The sequence below is a fragment of the Halichoerus grypus genome, chromosome 1, assembly GCF_964656455.1.
Source record: "Halichoerus grypus chromosome 1, mHalGry1.hap1.1, whole genome shotgun sequence".
Classification (NCBI taxonomy): Eukaryota; Metazoa; Chordata; class Mammalia; order Carnivora; family Phocidae; genus Halichoerus; species Halichoerus grypus.
This window is the reverse complement of record NC_135712.1, coordinates 204,130,928-204,151,184: the sequence shown is the minus strand read 5'-3', so window position 1 is coordinate 204,151,184 and position 20,257 is coordinate 204,130,928. Positions and strand designations below refer to the sequence as shown.

General features: G+C 59.3%; 2 protein-coding genes across 19 annotated transcripts in view; both read left to right on the top strand.

Annotated features, from left to right (window-relative positions):
• The window catches only part of MYO9B (myosin IXB), an 86,700-nt gene extending 72,742 nt beyond the window's left edge, over positions 1-13,958 (top strand). For 12 of the 18 annotated variants that reach the window (XM_078054000.1, XM_036095364.2, XM_036095369.2 and 9 more), the window contains 19 exons: positions 595-1,509; positions 2,243-2,315; positions 2,429-2,553; positions 4,122-4,255; positions 4,480-4,667; positions 5,929-6,027; positions 6,135-6,308; positions 6,411-6,452; positions 6,617-6,728; positions 7,801-7,874; positions 8,347-8,539; positions 8,617-8,745; positions 8,991-9,096; positions 9,295-9,426; positions 10,318-10,441; positions 10,868-10,915; positions 11,265-11,407; positions 12,274-12,401; positions 12,525-13,958. In XM_078054000.1, the coding sequence (XP_077910126.1) occupies positions 595-1,509; positions 2,243-2,315; positions 2,429-2,553; positions 4,122-4,255; positions 4,480-4,667; positions 5,929-6,027; positions 6,135-6,308; positions 6,411-6,452; positions 6,617-6,728; positions 7,801-7,874; positions 8,347-8,539; positions 8,617-8,745; positions 8,991-9,096; positions 9,295-9,426; positions 10,318-10,441; positions 10,868-10,915; positions 11,265-11,407; positions 12,274-12,401; positions 12,525-12,940 (3,355 nt within the window). In that variant the 3' untranslated portion in view covers positions 12,941-13,958. Of the gene's footprint in view, positions 1-594; positions 1,510-2,242; positions 2,316-2,428; positions 2,554-4,121; positions 4,256-4,479; positions 4,668-5,928; positions 6,028-6,134; positions 6,309-6,410; positions 6,453-6,616; positions 6,729-7,800; positions 7,875-8,126; positions 8,321-8,346; positions 8,540-8,616; positions 8,746-8,990; positions 9,097-9,294; positions 9,427-10,317; positions 10,442-10,867; positions 10,916-11,264; positions 11,412-12,273; positions 12,402-12,524 lie in introns of those variants that run through there. The other 6 variants (XM_078053979.1, XM_078053953.1, XM_078053961.1 and 3 more) reach the window with 5 other exon arrangements.
• A 1,044-nt stretch (positions 13,959-15,002) lies between these two features.
• On the top strand, positions 15,003-18,293 carry USE1 (unconventional SNARE in the ER 1). Its single transcript, XM_036095372.2, has 8 exons — positions 15,003-15,521; positions 15,861-15,910; positions 16,071-16,149; positions 16,240-16,392; positions 16,906-16,918; positions 17,358-17,385; positions 17,678-17,852; positions 18,094-18,293. Exons 1-8 carry the CDS (start codon positions 15,354-15,356, stop codon positions 18,274-18,276), a joined length of 849 nt encoding a protein of 282 aa, XP_035951265.1. The 5' UTR covers positions 15,003-15,353; the 3' UTR covers positions 18,277-18,293.
• Positions 18,294-20,257: the final 1,964 nt, after the last annotated feature.

Below are 20,257 nucleotides of genomic sequence, written 5' to 3'. Positions count from 1 at the left end.
CCAGGACATCATTCTAGATGCAGGGAAGCTGGGAGGGGCTGTCAAAAATACGGCCGTCCGGGCACACGCAGCCCCAGAGAGATGCTCCAGGGCTGGTGGGCAACACCTGTAGACGAAGACCGAGGTCACTGTTGGCGGGACTTGGTCTCCGCCAGGGACCCCCCTCACTGTACCCACCTACCCTGGGCCCATTGATGAAACACCTGGCTTCAGAGGTGGAGGGTTCAGGTTGTGAAGACCAGCCCATGGTGGGTTCCCCTCACCCCATGCTTATATAGGAAGCTCAAGCATCCACCCAGCCAGGGACCCCAAAGGAATTCAGGGGTGTTTTGACAGATCCCTCTCACAACAGGGAGACCCAGGGCAGAGGCAGCCGTGACAATAAGGGTCCACCTCCTGTATCTCCCTTTCCTAGCTGAGGCGTTTCTGCCTTTCCAGAAGCATCTCTGAGGGCCAGGGTTACCCCACTTGGCAGGGGCAAAGCCTGGCCGCCAGCCTGTGGGTGGCACGGGAGTCCCTGACGCCTTGGGTGGATTCTGGAGATGGCGTGCACTTTTATTCCTGAACCCAGCCCCTTTACTCTTCTCACGCCAGCTTCAGCCGGATGGTCGCAGAGAAGCAGAAGGCTGGAGAGGAGAGGGAAGCCCAGCAAGCCCTGAGGGTGGAAACAGCAGAGGGCGGGCCAGGCCAGGCGGCCGAGCAGGAGCAGCTGCCCAGGCAGGACCCAGAACCATCGGAGGATGGGGAGCATTTGGCGTTGGAACCCGAGGTGTGGCCAAGCGAGGAGCCCCTGGCAGAGAGCTCCCAACCAGAGAAGGAGGTCCCCAGCCCAGAGAAGGCTCTCCCACCCCAGAAAAATGCAGCTGAAAGTCACGAGAAAGTGCCCAGCAGCCGGGAGAAGCGTGAGTCACGGCGGCAGAGAGGGCTGGAGCACGTGAAGCTCCAAAACAAACACATACAGTCCTGTAAGGAAGAGATGGCCCTCAGAGAGCCTTCTGGAAGGACTGTGCTAGAGCAAGAGGAGAGCCTCCCCGAAGACAGAAAGGAGACCAGAGAAGATGAAACCCCTTCAGACACGGGGACAGAGACAGAGAATGCTTCTAAGAAGCCGCCTGAGGAGCCACTGCAGGGGGCGCCGGCCAGCCAGCTCTCTGGAGAAACCCTGAAGACGCTGCAGGGCGGGGAGCCACCGCCTGGCCACGTGGAACGGCCAACCAGCCTAGCCTTGGACAGTAGGGTCAGTGTGCCCGCCCCCAGCACCACCCCCGAGACTCCTAAGGACAAGAGCAAGCTCGGGGGCGACCCGAGGGCAGAGGACAGGTCTGAGAGCCCGGGAGGCTCCACCCAGATCCAGCGGTACCGGGACGCAGACTCTGAGCGGCTGGCCAGCGCCGTGGAGCTGTGGCGGGGCAGGAAACTGATGGCCGCCAGTTCGAGCGCCATGCTGAGCCAGTCCCTGGACCTCAGCGAGCGGCACAGGGCCGTGGGGGCCGCTCTCACGCCCACAGAGTAAGCCCCGGGCCCTCCCTTGTCTGAACACCGTGGCTGCCAGGCTGGGTTGGGCGGAGCCCTGGCAGCAGGCCCTGGGCAGTGCCACGTGTCCCAGAAACGTGTGAGTGGCTCTGTACCTGCCTGACAGCCAAGGCCAGGTGTGTGGGAGCCCCGAGGAAGGAGGGGCAGGGGAACGTGAAGATTTGGCATCTGCCAGGAGCCACGGAGCCTGGGGCCAGCTGGGATCCTGAGTCCTCTTCCTGCCCCATAATGAGCTATGTTCACATAGAAATCCCCTGGCTTTGTGGGAGGCAGCCTCTCGGGGCAACATCCCACTTCCCAGTCTGCCTGGGTCTCCGTGTCCTCATCAGAGAATAGGGGTGATTACCTTCACCCAGGAGCTGAAGACGGGGCTCAGCTCTTGATCCACTCTACCTGACCCTTGGTTAGCTACATACCGGTGACCCCGAGTCCCCAGCCCCTCCTCCCAGAGGCCTGCTTGGCCAGAGGGACGAAGAGCTAGAAGAAGGTGCAGGCCTTCTGCCAGGCTGGGCTTTCTTGGCCTGGCACGTCGGCACCTGTGGCCGGCTCGTTCTCTGGGGTGCGCTGACCCATGCACCGTGGAGTGTGGACCACCATCCCTGCTCTCCACCCACCAGATGCCCGAGCCCCTCCCACCCAACTCAGGACAACCAAAAAGGTCTCCTAACTTGCCCTTGTAAATAAAAGCCACGTTTCTGTGATCTCGCAGGGAGAGACGCATTTCCTTGTCCACGAGCGACGTCTCCAAGCTCCTCCCGTCCCCATCCCAGACCAAGATGCAGGTAAAGCTTCAGGCTGCAGCTCCCACCCTGGCTGCCCCAGCTCTGCCCAAAATGCAGCTTTCCCTCCAGCGAGTCCCGCCTGCCTTTGCTTACCCAGCCTTGTTCCCTTGCAGCCTTCTTTAGAAACCGTGGACGGGGAGCCCAGCACCAAGAAGCCGGCCGTTCAGAAGAAGAAGTCAGGTGACACGTCTGTCAGCTCAGATTCCGGGCTGTCCCCAGGCCACCAGGCCGACTCTAAGTAAGTGTGAGCTTTGGAGGTGGCTCAGGTCACCACCAGAGGATGCCCAGGGGCCCTGCCAGGGGCCCCCCATCTCAGGGCAGTCTGGTCTCCTAGACTGATGGCATTTACGAAGCACAGTCGGGCAGGTGTTTACCCAGTCTAGGATGAGTGGTCCCTCACGGCGCCCAGGTTGTGACCTCACGTGCCGGTGGGGGCGCGTGCCGGCGTCATGATTCCCACTGCAGCCTAGAGCCAATCTGGGTCACCTCCTCTGGGTCCACAGGTAGACGGTTTCCATTTGACTTTTTATGGCATCAGAACCAGCTCCCGGCTCCCCCTACCTCCACGACCCCTCCCGGGTCTGTGGATAGAAGAAACTGGGCCAAAGCTCTGGCTCTAGAAAACCCCTGCAGAAGTGCTCCAGATGGTCCCATCGCAGAGCGCAGAGGATGAGCCACGGGACGGGGGGCTTTGATCCTAACACAGGGACAGGAGGCTGAGGAAGGTCCGGAACAGGCTTGCAGAGTGCTCGCTGCTTCAGGGACACCCCACCCCCAAGACGAAGCACTCAGAGCAGGAGTTCCAACAACCGGAATTCACTTCTCACAGTCCTGGCGGCCAGGAGTCTGAAATCAGGGTGTTGGCAGGGCGCCCCCCACCCCCACCCCGGAAGGCTCTAGGGAAGGGCACTCCTTGCCTCTTCCAGTTCCTGGGGGCTCCGGGCACCCTGGGCTTGTGGCCGCATCACCCTCGTCCCCATCTGCATCTTCACATGACCTTCCTCTTTCCTCTGTGTTCTCTCTTTCTCTCTCATAAGGATGCTGGTCCCTGGATGTAAGGCCCACCTGGGTAATCCAAGATGACCTCATCTTGAGGCTGCTGTAACAAAACCACCACAGACTAAGTGGCTTAAACTCTAGACATATCTTCTGGGGGCTGGAAGTTCAAGGTCAAGGCACCAGCAGATGCAGTATGTGGTGGGGGCCACTTCCTGGTTCACGGATGGTGTCTTTTCCCTGGGGCGCCACGTGGCAGGCAGGGCAAGGGGGCTCCCCCCCTCATGACCTAATCACCCCCCTAATACCATCCCATGGGGGGGTATGACTTCAGCATACAAATTTGAGGGGAGACATTCATTCAGAGCATGACGCATAGTACTTAGTCACATCTGCAAAGACCCTTTTCCCAAATAAGATCACACTCACAGGTCCTGAGCATGAGCACACAGACACATCATTTGGGGGGCCCACCATTCGGTGCCTGATTGGGCATCCGTTCCTTCTGATTTTCTTTCCTAAAACTCGGGCCCATAAACACAACGTAAGGGGGCAGAGGGTAGTTTTGTTTCTTTTTTTTTTTTTCATATGAAAATGGGGTCACGCTGTGATGTCTGCTCTGCGTCTTGTTTTTTCACCTGACTCCCCTGTCAGTTCCCACAAATCAATTTCATTTTTAGTAGCATCTCTTTCCGTGGATAACCAAGCAAAGGGTGATTTTTCTCTTTATAGTAAGATGACCTTTCCTTCAGCCTTGTTTCCATTGTCGCTTCCTGAGGCTTAAATGAAACCCCTTACTTTCTCCTGCAGATCCACTTTTAAAAGACTTTTCTTGCATAAGAATAAGGATAAAAAATCCAGCTTGGAGGGGGTAGAGGAAACAGAGAACACAGCACCAGGGCTCACCGTGCTGGAAGCTGCCACCACCAAAAAAAATCTAGAAGGTTGGTCGCTGGCAGCCTCAGAGATGGAGGGCAGAGCTGCCAGGGTCCCCGGGGATGTGTACGGGGCACAGGGCTTCAGGGCTGGTCCCGGATACCGCCCCCCAACCCCAGGGTGCTTTCTGACTGCAGACCCCAGCTTGCAACAGGGCAGGGTCCTGGTTCTTTGCGTGTGGGACCCTGCCTCCCCCGGACCCCACCTCACCAGCTGCTCCTTCTCCCTCCAGCCTCCAGCCACCAGCACCGCCACCCAGCAGGCGAGAAGCACGCCAAGGAGCCAGGAGGCAAAGGGAAGAAGAACCGAAACCTCAAGATCGGCAAAATCACAGTGTCGGAGAAGTGGCGAGAGTCAGTGTTCCGCAAGATCACCAATGCCAACGAGCTCAAGTACCTGGATGAGTTCCTGCTCAACAAGGTGGGTCATCGTCGAGGAGCAACTACGGGGTTGGGGGGACACGCAGGGTCAGGCCGGGGCCTCCCCAGAAGGGTTGTCACCACCCGGCACTCCAGAGCTGCCACAGTACAGCCCTTAGTGTGCCAGGAACAGAACGTCCAGGGGCACAGTTCCAACACAGAACGTTGCAGAAACCAGACGCTTATTCCCAAACTTCACTGCAAAATTCCACCTGGACTCACGGGAGAACATTTGTAGGATACGTTCATGTTGCTCACCGTGGATGTTTACATTTCGTGTGAAAAGGCGGTGAGTCTTGGGGCGCCTGGCTGGCTCGTCGGTAGAGCATGTGACTCTTGATCTCAGGGTCATGAGTTCAAGTCCTTTGTTGGGCATACAGCTTACTTAAAAAAAAAAAAAAAGGCAGTGGGTCTGATTACAGGGCCTGCCCAGAACTTGTGGAACAGTGTTACACCTGGACTGCCTGATTCTGGGACACTCCTGTCCCAAGGGCCTCAGGCAAGGGGTTGTGGCCTGGCCCAGCGTCCTCTCCTGCACCTAGTGCGTGCAGCTTGGGCACCAGGCGGATGCATTTGATCCGGCAGTACCTGCCCAGGAAGTTCAGAATCTGCTGCTTGAAGACACTTGGTGTGTTGTCTCCCAGCACCCCTGGGGATGATTGCCCCACTTTCTCTCACACTGGAGGAAACGGAAGTGCCTGGAGCCAGGTGGGCGCTGGACACACGTGCATCCCACTGGGTGACTCGCTGTGGCTCAGCCCTGACCATGAACTTATTTTGTTTAGAATACACTTTTACAAAACACATTGGGTCTCAGGGCAGATGCTGACTGAGCACTTAGTGTATACAGTGGAGGTGAATCGGTCACCATGGCATGCATTTGGGGCATGGCTCAGGGTTAAGCGCCTGTGTGTGGTGGCAGGAGGGGCCCCAGGGATGATTGTGTCCCAGGGGACCGTTGGCTACATCTGCAGACATTTTTGGCTGTCATGACTGGGGAGTGCTGCTGGCAACTGGTGGGTGGGGGCCAGGGGTGCTGTTCAACACCCCTAGTGTGATCCAGCCCCAAATGTTGGGTGTTTAGTTTAAACCTGGGCTGAAGGGATTGGAAAGACCAGGATTAGCCAGAGGGCCTGGATTTTTTTTTTCCTGGGATCCCAGAGGAGCCAGGGAAGGACTTGGGACAGACCAGAGCAGCAAGCAGTCAGATGCCAAGTCTCGGAGGTAACTCCAAGTCAGGGCATCTCTCTCTCCTTCTCCAGATAAACGACCTGCGTTCTCAGAAGACTCCCATCGAGAGCTTATTCATCGAAGCCACCGAGAAGTTCAGGAGCAACCTCAAAACCATGTACTCTGTCCCCGTAAGTGCAGTCCCCAGCCCTGGGGAGGGCCCCTGTGGGGACCCCCCATGCCCTCTCCGCCCCCCCAATCTGTCTGTCCCACGAGGGTCATGCCTGCATCCCCGCAGAACGGGAAGATCCACGTCGGCTACAAGGACCTGATGGAGAACTACCAGATTGTCGTGAACAACCTGGCGGCCGAGCGAGGGGAAAAGGACACCAACCTGGTCCTCAACCTTTTCCAGTCGCTGCTCGACGAGTTCACCCGCGGGCACACCAAGAATGACTTCGAGCCGCCCAAGGTTGGTGGTGCCGCTTCAGGGACCACCAGTGGGGGGGTGGGCGGCGGGAGGCGGAGGTGCCCCCAGGGCCCTCACAGACTTCGCCTGTGCGCTCCCTCACAGCAGAGCAAAGCTCAGAAGAAGAAGCGGAAGCAGGATCGCGCTGTGAGTATTTGCGCGTGCGCATGTGGGAGCGTGTTTTCCCGCCCAGCCCTAGGGAGCCCTGCTCGTGAACGTGAACCTCGGCCCATTCAGGCTGGGCAGCCTCGCAGTGAGAGCGCGGGGGGGTCTGCCCTGGCCGCTCAGCGCCCTCCCCCGCGGCCCCCCAGGTCCAGCAGCACAATGGGCACGTGTTCGTCAGCTACCAGGTGAGCATCCCGCAGTCGTGTGAGCAGTGCCTCTCCTACATCTGGCTCATGGACAAGGCCCTGCTCTGCAGCGGTGAGTGCTCCTGGCCCTCCCACCATGCCCCCTGATGCTCCACGACACCCCCTCCTCCCGCACCACGTCCCCAACCCCTCAGTGTGCACCAGGGCCTCCACTCGAGCCACGGGGTGGATCTTTCTGGAACACTGCCCTGGCCACGCCTCACCCACTCAGTCCTCCCACTGTCACCCTGGGGCAGATGCCGATTCTCAGCCGGCCCTGAGGCCCCCCCGCCACCTCTGCCGCCTGCAATCCACATGCCCACCTCGGCAGGTTACCCCGTGTCCTCCCTCCCAGCTTACGTGCACACTGTTCCTGCTGCCTGATCTGCCAACACCTCCCTAGACCCCCGGAGTCCCTCCCCCATGGGGTAGGCAAAGCCAGTCTGCCCCAGAGGAACCCTGGGACACAGACGCAGCCTGGGCCCACCCAGCGGGCAGGAGGGTCTGGCCCTGGGCGCGGTCAGTCAGGTCTCTGGCGGTTGTGTGTCCCTGCCACGATCGGCCGGGCCTGTCTCTCTTCCGCCCAGGGTGTGCTGTCTCTTCAGTCCCTGTGTATCCCCACCGTGTCCATCACAAATACTCGGGCACTTGTCACCGCCCTGAGACAAGGACACTGGATGCCCCCTCCTTTTTGGTCTCAGCTAGCTTTCTCTCTCAAGCATGACTCCCCAAACCCCTGTTCCTGTCCCATTGGCCAGACTCTGAGGCCACTGACAGTCACCAGCTGTGAACGTCTACCCACATGGCTTCCTTGCCTGGGAATTGGGGTAGAAATTCATATGTCTCAAGTTTAGAAGCCCGTTAGTGGAGGGGCGCCTGGGTGGCTCAGTCGTTAAGCGTCTGCCTTCAGCTCAGGTCATGATCCCAGGGTCCTGGGATCGAGTCCCACATCGGGCTCCCTGCTCGGCAGGAAGCCTGCTTCTCCCTCTCCCACTCCCGCTGCTTGTGTTCCTGCTCTCGCTCTCTCTCTCTCTCTGTCAAATAAATAAATAAATAAAATCTTAAAAAAAAAAAAACAGAAGCCAGTTGGTGGGAACGTGGGGCCCTTGTGCACCATCTGTGACCCCCCCCCCATGACCTCCTAGTGTGCAAGATGACCTGCCACAAGAAGTGTGTACACAAGATTCAGACCTATTGTTCCTACACATGCGGGAGCAAGGTGAGCACCCCCCAGGGCCCGGAACTTTCCAGAAGACCTGGGGGAGGCCATCCCAAGCGATGGGGAGGAGAGGGTGTGCTTGGTGCGAGGCCAAGGTTGGGTGTCAGGTAGGAGCAGGGAGCCGACAGGAGGGGCCGGTCCAGAGCAGAGCACCCCCCAGTTCTGTCAGCAGAGCCCCTTGAGGTCCCCCGAGGCAGGGCTGGGCTTATGTGTGCATCTCAGACCCCCCAGCCCTGCTCCTCCCTTCTCCAGGTGGAGGGAAGCCTCCAGCTCTGCACAAGGGAGGCCGGGTCCCAAGTGCTGGGGCTGCAGCAGGAGCAGGACCAACTCCCCTGAGGGAGCTGTGGCTGCTCTCAGGCCTGACGGAGCCCAGCGGCCAGCAAGCCCCCCTCCCCAGCCGGGCGCCCCCAGCCGCCTGCGGGGAGGGAGGGAGCCCACACGGGAGGCCTGACCCCCACCTCTGGTGTTGCAGAGCGAGCCAGGTGCCGAGCCAGGCCACTTTGGCGTGTGCGTGGACAGCCTGACCAGTGACAAGGCCTCGGTGCCCATCGTGCTGGAGAAGCTTCTGGAACATGTGGAGATGCACGGCCTGTACACCGAGGGTCTCTACCGCAAGTCAGGCGCTGCCAACCGCACACGGGAGCTACGACAGGCACTGCAGACAGGTGGGTGTCGGGTGGGGGGGCTCGTGGCGGGGGGGGTCCTGCCTGCGCTCACCAGCCCCCGCCCGGCCTGCCCGCAGACCCCGCAGCCGTCAAGCTGGAGAACTTCCCCATCCATGCCATCACCGGAGTGCTCAAGCAGTGGCTTCGAGAGCTGCCTGAGCCCCTCATGACCTTCGCCCAGTACGGCGACTTCCTCCGAGCCGTGGGTGAGTCCCACCGCAGCAGCGGCGGGTGGCCACGGTCGGGGCTGGCACCACACGCGGTGGCCAGGCGGGGAGGCACGGCCGAGGAACCTCAGGGCTCCGAGCAGCTGGCCTGGAGCAGGTGCACCCCTCCGTGGCCCTGCACCTTGCCACACGCCTGTCCCAGCCCCCCCCCCACCCCCGCCCCTGCCCCCGGGGACGTGTCAGGGCCAGGCCTACAGGGAGCTGATGCCCTGGGCCCCCCCCAGAGCTGCCAGAGAAGCAGGAGCAGCTGGGTGCCATCTACGCCGTCCTGGAGCACCTGCCTGAGGCCAACCACAACTCGCTGGAGCGGCTCATCTTCCACCTTGTCAAGCAAGTGCCTGCCGTCTGCTCTCTGTGGGGTGGGGGGGGATCCCCATCAAGAGCCCCGCCACGGTGTGCCCCGGGCCGGCCTCCTCTGGTGGTTCCACCCCCGTCTCACCTCCAGGCCCCTTCCCCGAGGCAACCGCAAGGCTCGGGCCTCGGGTCCGGGGGCTCCCTGGCCGCCCCTAACTGCCGCTCCCCACGCAGGGTGGCCCTGCTTGAGGACGTGAACCGCATGTCGCCCAGCGCCCTGGCCATCATCTTCGCACCCTGCCTTCTGCGCTGCCCCGACAACTCGGACCCGCTGACCAGCATGAAGGACGTCCTCAAGGTCACCACGTGAGTGCTGGGCGCCAGCCCCCCCCCTCGCCCCCCGCATTACGTCTCCTCCAGCAGCTAGGGCATCCCTGCCAAGTGCTTTTGAGGCTAAAGAACGCAGAGGAAAGGAGAAAGCCTTCTCCAGTTGCAGGGCAAGGGGCAGACGGGGGGCCCAGCGTCCTGACGTCCTTGGCCTCTGGTAGCAGCGAAAGCTGTCAGGAAAGAAGCAGCTGTCTGGGGGTCTCTTCTGCCCCCTGCACCGTCTTCAGAAGTTTTCAGAGTTCTTCAAATGAGCTCGGAAGTCGTCTGACGTCAGGGACTAAGAGGACTCTGTTCAGGCTTCCAAGCTGTAAAAATAAGAACCTGTCACCTTAGGTGGTTTCTTGTGTGGCCCTGACATACCTGCGTAGCCACGTGGTGTTGACAGATTTTCTTCCAGCCTCTTCTGGCACTTTCTTTGCTCCCTTTTTTCTTGTGTGGTTGTGATGATGGAAAACCCTGAGTTGTGACTGCCTCTCTGTCGGGGCTGAGGGGCCTGCCCCCCATGCTTACCGCTCACGGCGCTCCTGCGGGCCCCTAGGCTTCCGTGTGCGGCGGGGCGGTCCCCGCCCTGCAGGGGGACTGGGAGGGGCTGGCTCACTTCGGTCCACGGTGCTGTGCTTCCTCCTTCAAACCGGGAGGCTTGTGGAGACGGGGCCTCAGGCTCAGAAAGGTGGAGTGAGCCGCACGAGGTCCCACAGCACGCTGCCACGGAGATGGAAGCCACAGGCCACGGCTGCGTCTGTGGCCCTGTCTGGTCCCGGGCTCTCCGTCTCGGCCCCCGGGCCCCAGTCTCTGGCCAGTGCCCTCTGGACGCCAGGCCCTGACGCTGGCCATCCTGCGGGCAGTCACACTGGGTCACCTTCTCCACAGCTGCGTGGAGATGCTCATCAAGGAACAGATGAGGAAGTACAAGGTGAAGATGGAGGAGATCAACCAGCTGGAAGCTGCGGAGAGCATTGCCTTCCGAAGGCTCTCCCTCCTGCGACAGAACACTGTGAGCAGGCAGGGTGGGAGTGGCCGGTGGGCAAGGCTTGGGAGCGGGGGAGGGGTCTCACCTTTCCACCCCTTGCACGCCCTTGGCCAGCCAAGGGTGCATGGTTGAGGGCCAGTTCCCCCATATCAGCTAAATGACCACCTTCCTCGCTCAGCCTCACGCCGACTGCCCCTCGAAGGGCAGCGTGGGACCTGTCATCCACTCGGTGATGGTTCAGGTCATCCTTCTGCCCCTTCTACAGGGAAAAGTCCCCACTGCAGAAGTGGCCCCGCAGTGGGGGTGGGGACTTAGGGGGGCAGGTCCTGGGCTTCCACGGGAGGACCCTGTCCTTGTCCCTGCAGTCCGATGTGGCTCGGTGCCCATGACTTGTGCCCATGTGGTGGTCATGGCCCCTGTATGGTCACCCTCTGTTCGTCTCTTCCCCAGCCATGGCCTCTCAAACTGGGGTTTTCGTCTCCCTATGAGGGGGTCCTGGTATGTACACATTCCGCGGGCCGCCCTGCATGTCTCCGGGTGTGGTGCATGCTGGGTTCCCCTTGTGCCCGTGGTCTCATAGGATAGACTGAGCATGTCCTAACCTTCTGGAAGTGCATGCTGGGGGAGGCCCACTGCCTGCTGACCACCTGCGCTGAGGATGACTAATCAGCCAAGCACCAGCCACTCGGTCCCCACATGATCCCTGGAGCAGCCTCACTAAGCCCACCCTTCCACATCAGAACTAACCTTATCTCCCCGAGCTGTTCACAGCACCCTCTCCCCTCCTGGGAGCACCGGCCCCACCCTCCCAGAGGGGCCAGCCACACCTGCCGCTTCTCTGTCGTAGAACAAGAGCCCTAAGGCCCGGGCAAGCAGTGCTGGCGGCCCGGAGGAGCTGGGGGTGCTTCCAGAAGAGGAAGTCCCCAGCGGCGACGAGGACCGCGAGAAGGAGATCCTCATTGAGCGGATCCAGTCCATCAAGGAGGAGAAGCAAGTGTCTCTGTCCCCTTCCTGCCCTCGGCTCTGCCATCCGGCCCCCATCCCCAGGCCCCTCTGCGTAGCAGACCCGGCTGTTAGAGGATGCTGACAGGCTAGGCCCATTCCCGTCGTCTGCTACCTACCTCATGGGGGGCTGCTGACCTCAAAGGCAGCCTAGGGCTCTGTTTAAACCCCCACTCGGCCCCCAGGAGCCATGGTGGTCCACAGGGAAAATGGGGCAGCAGAGGGGTAATGCCCAAACTTTGTCTTCAGGATGGTTTTACCTAGTGTGACCAATTAATCTGTCACCCAGTCAAGACGTGAGTGTGTAGGGACGCCACTAACATTATGCCAGGACAGGGGGTGCCTGGGTGCCTCAGTCGGTTAAGCGGCTGCCTTTGGCTCAGGTCATGATCCCAGGGTTCTGGGATCGAGCCCCACATCGGGCTCCCTGCTCTGCAGGGAGCCTGCCGCTCCCTCTGCCTGTGCTCTCTCTCTCTGTCAAATAATTTTTTTTTTTTTTTTAATTATACCAGGAGGACAGGTGTGACCTGGGCCACTTGGCCTCCCTCATCTTAGGAACAGGGTAGAGCACTCGGGCAGAGGGACCAACACTTGCAAAGGCCCTGAGGCAGGAGCCTGTCACTAGCTCAGTATAGGGCCAGATGGATGGCTTCCCTCAGCAGCCTGACACCATCCTCCCCGGAGTGTCTCTGGGCCAGGTGTGATTTGGAGATGGGTGCTGGGGGTGCTGAGGGCAGGGACTCCCATCCAGGACCAGGAAGGCCTGTTCTGTACCCTGCTGGCCTGGCACTCTTGTTGGGTGGTCTTTCACCTTGGGAACAGCCTTGGACACCACAACCCCGTCCCCCCCCCAGGGAGGACATCACCTACCGGCTGCCGGAGCTGGACCCTCGGGGCTCCGACGAGGAAAACCTGGACTCAGAAACGTCGGCCAGCACTGAGAGCCTGTTGGAAGAGCGGGCCGGGCGGGGGGCCTCAGAAGGTCAGTATTAAGGCAGTGTCTGCTTTGCTCCTTCCCGTGTCCTCCACCACCGGCCGGCCCTGGGGCAAGGGTCCGTCTACTGGCCCCGAAGCTGCAGTAACCCTGCCGTCTGTCTCTCAAAAGGGCCCCCCGCGCCTGTTCTCCCCAGCCCCGGCGCGCCCGCCCTGAGCCCCCTCCCCGTGGCAGCCGCCCCTCCACGACGAAGGCCGTCGTCCTTCGTGACGGTCAGAGTGAAGACCCCCCGGCGGACCCCCATCATGCCCACAGCCAACATCAAGCTCCCGCCCGGCCTGCCCTCCCACCTCCCCGGCCGGGCACCGGGTGCCCCGGAGGCCGCTGCCCCAGTGAGGCGCCGAGAGCCGCCTGCCCGCCGCCCGGACCAGGTACACTCTGTGTATATCACACCCAGCGCTCACCGGCCCGTGCAGGGCACGCGGGAGCCCCTGGACGAGGACGACCGGCCTCCGGGGGCCAAGCGGAGGTACTCAGACCCCCCGACCTACTGCCTGCCCCCCACCTCGGGCCAGGCCAACGGCTGAGGGCCCGCGGTGCAGAGTCCCCGCGAGTCTGAGGACCAGCCCGTGCCAGAGCTGGGCACTGAGCTGCAGAGCCAGCGTTTGGCTGAGAAGGATCCCGAATGAAAAGCTCCAAGACAATGTGAGGTGGGCGCCAGCCCCAAGTGCAGAGTCCAAGCAGGGAGAGGCCAGCCAAGGCCCGGCCGCCCTTGCTGAGCCCCCACACCACGTAGATGCGCCCACCCAGAGCACCAAATCATGGTGGGCGGCCTGGCATCTGGCATCTCCCACCTCCCTTTTTGTTTTATATGGTAACTGTTTCTTTGTGCGTGGTTTACATAACTTTAAACTGTAACAGCCTTAACAAGAGACCAAATTGTTTTTTATACTTGTATGTACAAACTTTTATATTAACGTCCTGCATCTCCCTTATAACCCGGACTTGAGCCTTCAGAGCAAAGCGTGCACGGCCGCCGCATGTCGGGGGCTCAGACCCGCACTGAGGACGGCCTGGGGCCCACGGTCTGAGGGCCGGGGCCTTGCACACGGGATTTGGGCCCTTGGGGCCTCTGACTGCCCCAGGTGTGTCTCGGACGCATCCTCTTGCCCGGCTGGCATGCATCTGAAGGAGTGTTGGAGCCTCTCTGGGAATCCAGGCTGGTGGCTGGAGTCAGGGCACAAGGTGGGCGGCAGCGTCCACGTGCAGCACCACAGACCTCACATCCCAGGGAGACTTGAATGTGGCCATCACTCTTCTGTCCCCATGCCCCGGACTCGGGAGGCCAGAGGAGGCGACCCTCAGCATACTGCCCGCTCTGTGTGGCCAACAGGAGCCGAGACTCAGGACCACTCACAGGCAGGGAGGGCAAGGCCTGGGGTTGGACATTCCTGCTGGTCGACAGTGACAGCCTGGGGATCTCCGGAGTTGGGCTCCCCCTCTCTCAGGCTTGGCTCACTCCTCAGACACACAGCCACGGGTCTGGGACGGGAGGTGCCCCAGGTGCCCCAGAAGCCGTGCAAAATAAAAAGTGCCTGAAAGGTGTTTGCGTGCAGTTCCTGCTCAGACTGGGTTTGGAGCTTGTTGGAGGAGCGGGGGGCTAGCAGGTGGGGGTCCACCCTGTGGCCTCAGCCAAGAGGGGTGCAGGGCGGGGGGCTGTGCCCCTTGTCTGGGAGGACCTGCCCTGAACCTCCAGCCAATTGCTGTTGGAATTTCACATGTGCTCCTCACACCAGAGTGGTGCATTTGCTGGAGGTGCTTGTTTATTAATCTGGAAATGGGGGGGGGGGGGTTGGCAAAGAGCCTGTTGTCCTGGGAGCTGCCTCCCATTGCCCTGTTTTAGCACCCAGCCTCTCCCCAGCGAGGGCTTAAATGTCAGCTACAAGGCCGTCTCCCTCTGAGAGGATCAGTCCCTGGTGGGCCCAACGGAACCGGAAGCCACCCCCCGCCCACTATCCTCTCAGCCCAGCTCCCAGGCTGCAATCAGATGGGCAGCTGTGGGAACCTGCTGGCAGGCGGGACCCATGGGGCCGGGGTGGGGGGAGCAGTGAAGAACCCTAGTCCAGACAGCACATGAGGGAGTTGGGAGGCTTGTCTGAGGCCACACATTTGGGATGGGGTAGGGCTGGGATTCAGAGCCTGCCCCATCTGCCTCCAGTGCCCCCCTACATCCCTGGGTTTAGTCTGCTACATAGTATTTTGCGAGGACACCAGGCCCACGCGTGACCGGGACACAGGTGACGTGAGGGGTGGGAAGATGGATGAGTGCCGCAAGCCAGGCTCCAGTCCCTCTGAAGCTGCATTCCTTAACCCTGTCCTCCGCAGGCCTAGGGGTGGGGGGAGGTCGCAGGATGGGCCTTGACTGGGGACTCAGGTGGGGCTCTCTCCATGGGGGTCTGGGCGTCAGGGGTGACCCTGCCCCACCTCTCACCCCCAGAGCTAGCTAATATCCCCACGAGGCAGGCTTTGTCACGCCACCCCTTTTCCAAAGGAGGAACCAGGCCCAAAAAGGTAAACTTCCTCAAGGCCACTGCGGGGGGTGGAGTCAGAATCAGACCCGGAAGCTCATAACCACAAACTTCGGTGGGCCCCTAAGCCTTGGATACCTTAGTCCCAGGCCCGTACCCTGGGAAGAACCGAGGAAGGCTGCCTGGATACGGAAGAGCTCAGCGTGGGAAGAACCCAAGCAGAAGTGGGCGTGGGGAAGGAATTTTGAGCAGGAGAAAAGGAATAAGCAGAGGACGTATTGCACATGGGACTGACATCAAAGGACCGGTGCTTTTAACCCTTCCGGAAGGGTTAAGACGCTTGAGAAGGGAAAACGCGATTCAGCCCTGAGTAAATACAGACAGGAAAGCGCCTCTCCTTGAAACAAAACATTAGTTCCGCCCCAAAGACGCAACCGCGAACGAGTGGTGGACGCGCCCGGAAGAAGCCCAAATGAGGGCACTTCCGCCCTTCTCCAAGATGGCGCCGGCGGAAGGGGCAGGGTACGGCCGAGGGATGATGGCAGCGTCGAGGCTGGAGCTGAACCTGGTGCGCTTGCTGTGCCGCTGCGAGGCGATGGCAGCGGAGAAGCGGGACCCGGACGAGTGGCGTCTGGAGAAGGTGAGGGAAATCTTTACTGTCAAGCAGAGCCCAACGCCCGGACGGCGACCGCCGCATCTAGCGGCCACCGGGCCCTACGCCCCAGTCCCAACAGCCGCTCTGACCACGCCCCTTCCGGCCGGCTCCGCCACGTCCACCTGTAGCTCCCGCCCCATTCCCTATAGTTCAGCTAGCCCCGCCTCCCTGACTCCTCCCCTTTCGGCCCCGCCCCCTCTTTGGCCCCGCCCCCTTGGTGGCCCTGCCGCCCCCAGCCCCCACCCCCACCCCCACTTTGAGCAGGACCGGGAGGAGTGGGAGGGTGTGGCAGACCAGGCTTACACCCCCACTTTCCCTCCCCAGTACGTGGGAGCCCTCGAGGACATGCTGCAGGCCCTGAAAGCCCAGGCAAGGTGAGTGCAGGCGGCCACAGGGGCTTCAAATCTGGGATGGGAGTCGGGGGCCCAGGGCCGGTCCCTGTTGGGGAATCCCTAGGCTCCAGCCCCCTGCTGAGACCCTTCCCGGAACTGGGGACAGTGGGCAGCCTTTCTTTTTCCTCTTCTCGCCTTCCAGCAAACCAGCCTCCGAGGTGATCAATGAATATTCCCGCAAGGTCGATTTCCTGAAGGGGATGCTGCAGGCAGAGAAGCTGGTGAGCCGGCCTGCTCTACTTTCTCAGCCCTCATCACGCTCACCTGCCCAGGACCTGTCCCTCTGGTGACCCCTTTTCCCTCTTCGGCAGACCTCCGCCTCAGAGAAGGCCCTAGCCAACCAGTTTCTGGCCCCTGGCCGTGTACCAACCACAGCCAGGGAGCGGGTGCCTGCCACCAAGACGGTGCATCTGCAGTCGCGGGCTCGGTACACCAGCGAAATGAGGAGTGAGCTGCTAGGCACGGTAGGGCTACCTCCCTGGTCCCTGGGAACCTTTTGGTCAGGGACAGTTTCGTGCCTGGATGTGGCCAGAACAAATGCTGGCAGGTGCAGGGACCCAAGGGGTCCCAACAGCCTCTGCCCTGGGCCATCAGTCGGCTTCCCAACAGAAAGGCGGAGCCAGGACTTTGCTAGATGTATAAGAGTTTGGTCCAAGGCAAAAATGGTATAGATAGTTAAGACCCAGAGCAACAGATAGGCAAGTTTGCCACAGATAGATGACTGTGTCTCATCCTGCCACAAATGGACAAGTTTTTCCATCTGTAAAATGGGACAGCACGTGTCTTCTTGAGCATTTTATGTGGATCAGGTAAACCCTTCGAAATATGAAGAAACTGAGGCCCAGAGATCATGGGACTTGCCCTGGTCCCTGAATGAGTGTGTGTGTGTGGGGGGGGGGGCGTTCTGAGAGCAGAAAGGATAGTTTGGGGGTGGCAGGACAGATAGGTGACTTCATGCCTCTCTCTTTTTCCCATAGGACTCTGCTGGAGGTGAGTCGCCCTGAATGAAACAGGACTTGAGGCTTAACTGTCATGCCGCCTCACATCCTTCACCTGGCTCCCCCAGGGTCTTCCACAGCCCAGGGAGCATAGCCCCAGGGGCGTCACCTAGTTATGCCTGATGGGGGTGCCAGGACAGAGGAGCTGGCCCCCAGAGGAAATAAAGCTGGAAACTCCCAGGCCACGGGGCCAAGGTTAGGCCAGCAGAAGGGACGTGGGGCCTGGGGGAGCCCAGATAGGGGTGAGGAAAATTTCTTACAAGAGAGGGCTTTTGAGTTAGGGCTTTGAAGCATGATCAGGAGCTCACTGGGCAGCCGACTAGACAGGCAACGACATTATGAATAGCAGACACATCACAGGCAATGATCAGGAAGCCGGAAAACAGGAAACCAATCCTTTCCTTCTTCCTGCTTGGCTTTTTCACTTCCAGAGCCCCAGCTGGATGTGAGGAAGAGAACGTAAGTGTCTTCAGCCCTTGGGTGGCCCTGGGGTGTGAGGAGGGTGGGCGGCTGGACGAACCTTGGGCCACTGAAGCACCAAACCATGAGGGCCTCCACAAGCATCTAAACCACTGATCAGAAGCCACTTCTGGGGATGCTCTTCCTAAAAGCCAAAGTAAAAAAGGGGAAACGAAGCCCCAAGCAGGGCAGTGGCTGGAGCCATAACCTCTGGGTTCCTTGGGAACATGTTGGTTTCTTCCCCTCCCCCACCCCGTCTCATGCCCACTTGTCCACCTATGTATGAGGTCAGCGGGGTGACAGGGCCCAGACCAGGGGATGAGAAACAGTCGGCAGCCGAGCTGGACCTCGTCCTGCAGCGACATCAGAACCTCCAGGAGAAGCTCGCGGAGGAGATGCTAGGCCTGGCCCGGAGCCTCAAGACCAACACACTGGCCGCCCAGAGCGTCATTAAGAAGGACAACCAGGTGTGAGGACTGTGGGAACTTTCCAACCTCTGCCCTGGGACATCAGAGAAGGCTTCCCAGCAGAAGGGCACTGTGGCCAGGGCTTTGTTGGATAGTAGAAGTTTGGTAGTAGGCACAAACGGAATTCCCAGCAGAGGGGACAGTACCAGCAGGGCCTAGAGGAGCAGACTTGCCCCCAGGTGGCGGGGAGACGCCACACTTGACCACAGTCGGGTTGACACTCTCCCTACCTCACCCACAGACCCTGTCACACTCCCTCAAGATGGCTGACCAGAACCTGGAGAAGCTGAAGACAGAATCCGAGCGGCTGGAGCAGCACACACAGAAGTCGGTCAACTGGCTGCTCTGGGCCATGCTTATCATCGTCTGCTTCATCTTCATCAGCATGATCCTTTTCATCCGCATCATGCCCAAACTCAAATAAAGACCTGTCCCGGCCCACCCTGTCTGCCCTCTGTCTGCCCTCCACCCGTGTCCAGGGCTGCCCTTTGGGCTGGGTAACAATATGGGAGGGTCTTTGGAGGTTCCTGAGAGCCACAGAAAGCGCATGAGCAGGAGAGGAAGGTCAGTCTGGGCGGGGTGGTGACCCAGTGACCTCCCCCTTCAGTTCCTCCCTGGGTACCCACCCCACACCGGAAAAGGCCAGGCCCCAAGAAGCCGCAGGAGCCCCCAGGCTGGAAGAGTCAGAGCCAAACACAGTGCCTTCAGCCCTGTGCAGTTGGGGTGAGGCTGGAGGGTGGGGGAGAAATGGGGCTATGTCTGGAGGTCAGCCTGGAGGAGGGAGCATCAGGGCTGGGCCTTCCTTGAAACTGAAGATGATAGTTCAGAGATAAGACTTATTCCAGCCACGACCTGAGCTCTCCGGAAACTAGAGGCTTCAGCAAGTCATTCAACAAACACATGAGGGTCTGTGGAAACTCTGCCCTGCCAAGGTCATAGCCTGATCATTTCAGATGAGAACTGGGGGGGGGGGGCACTACCCCCTCCCGAGTAGGGACCCTGGAAGGGGTCATAGAGTGGGAGTCCCAGGAGAACCATTGGTCCTGGGCTCTGCTCTCACCCCAGACGTTGAAGGCAAAGCCTGTGAAGGGGGTGATCAAGGGAGCTCAGTGAGGGAGGCTGGGCAGGTGACAGGTGCACAAGGGTGTTTGTCCCAGACCCATGGGAGTGTGAGTGGGCACTATGGGGACAGGCATGGAAGTGCCCAAGTGGACCCCCATCAACACAGGTGTAAAAACACCAAGTAAAGCTTTTTATAAGCTCTAATGGCAACTTTTAAAAAATACATCTTGAGGGGCACCTGGCTGGCTCAGTCGGTAGAGCATGCAACTCTTTTTTTTTAAGATTTTATTTATTTATTTGACAGAAAGAGACATAGCGAGAGAGGGAACACAAGCAGGGGGAGTGGGAGAGGGAGAAGCAGGCTTCCCGCTGAGCAGGGAGCCCGATGTGGGGCTCGATCCCAGGACCCTGAGATCATGACCTGAGCCGAAGGCAGACACTTAACGACTGAGCCACCCAGGTGCCCCAAGTATGCAACTCTTAATCTCAGGGTTGTAAGTTCAAGCCCCACTTTGGGTGTAGAGATTACTTAAAATCTTTGAAGGAAAAAAAAAAGTAGATCTTAAGAAGGCTCACGCTTAAGATGCAGAGATGGTTCAATAGGAGTTTGTTAATAGCCACATTAATGCATCGGGAAACAAAATCGTAGGGTGAAATGGTACATTGTACTGTTCAGTATCCATTGCTCAACATCTCTCAATAAACAATTAGCAAAGACAGATATTTTCCTCATTTAACTGCAAAATCTCAAGCCAAGGAGCATTGAATTCAATGAGCAAATACTGGCAATTCTGCCATCAAAGAGAGGGAGGTGGAGGGGAATGTCCACAGTCCACCCAACTCCCCCAAAGATTTAACATTGTCTGGAAGTGCTGGTCAATACAACTAGACAAGAAAGAAGAGATTCGACTGAGAAATGAGAAAAAAAGGCAAAGTTATTTGCAGATGATATGACTTATTCTATATGAAAAACCCAAATTAACTTAAAAAAGCTATTTCAACCAGAGAATTCAGTAAAACAGCAAGGGATTTAATTTAGTTTCCTACATGGGGAAAAAAAAAAAAAGCCTGCAAAATGTATTGGACGATCTCACCTATAATAGTAAAAGAAGATACACTACTTGGTTAAACTACATCCTTGGTATACAAAGAGCTCCCAAAAATCAACAAGAAAAAAAAATGTGCAGGAAAAGAAAGACAAATCATTTCTGAACTTTTTCTCTCACCAGGTTAGTCAAGATTTAAAACTTTGAAGATACACTTGTGGGAAACCGTGATAGCACCGGAGTTTCAAAAGTTGTGGGGAACCCTGTATTTCTCTCACAGCTGCTCAGAGTATAATA

Bases quoted from the DNA above. Each gene is read 5' to 3' on its own strand.
- USE1 (XM_036095372.2), top strand. From the start codon at position 15,354: ATGAGGGCACTTCCGCCCTTCTCCAAGATGGCGCCGGCGGAAGGGGCA. The intron at 15,911-16,070 runs GTGAGTGCAGGC...CTCGCCTTCCAG, and splicing joins GCCCTGAAAGCCCAGGCAAG to CAAACCAGCCTCCGAGGTGA. The intron at 17,386-17,677 runs GTAAGTGTCTTC...GTATGAGGTCAG, and splicing joins CTGGATGTGAGGAAGAGAAC to CGGGGTGACAGGGCCCAGAC.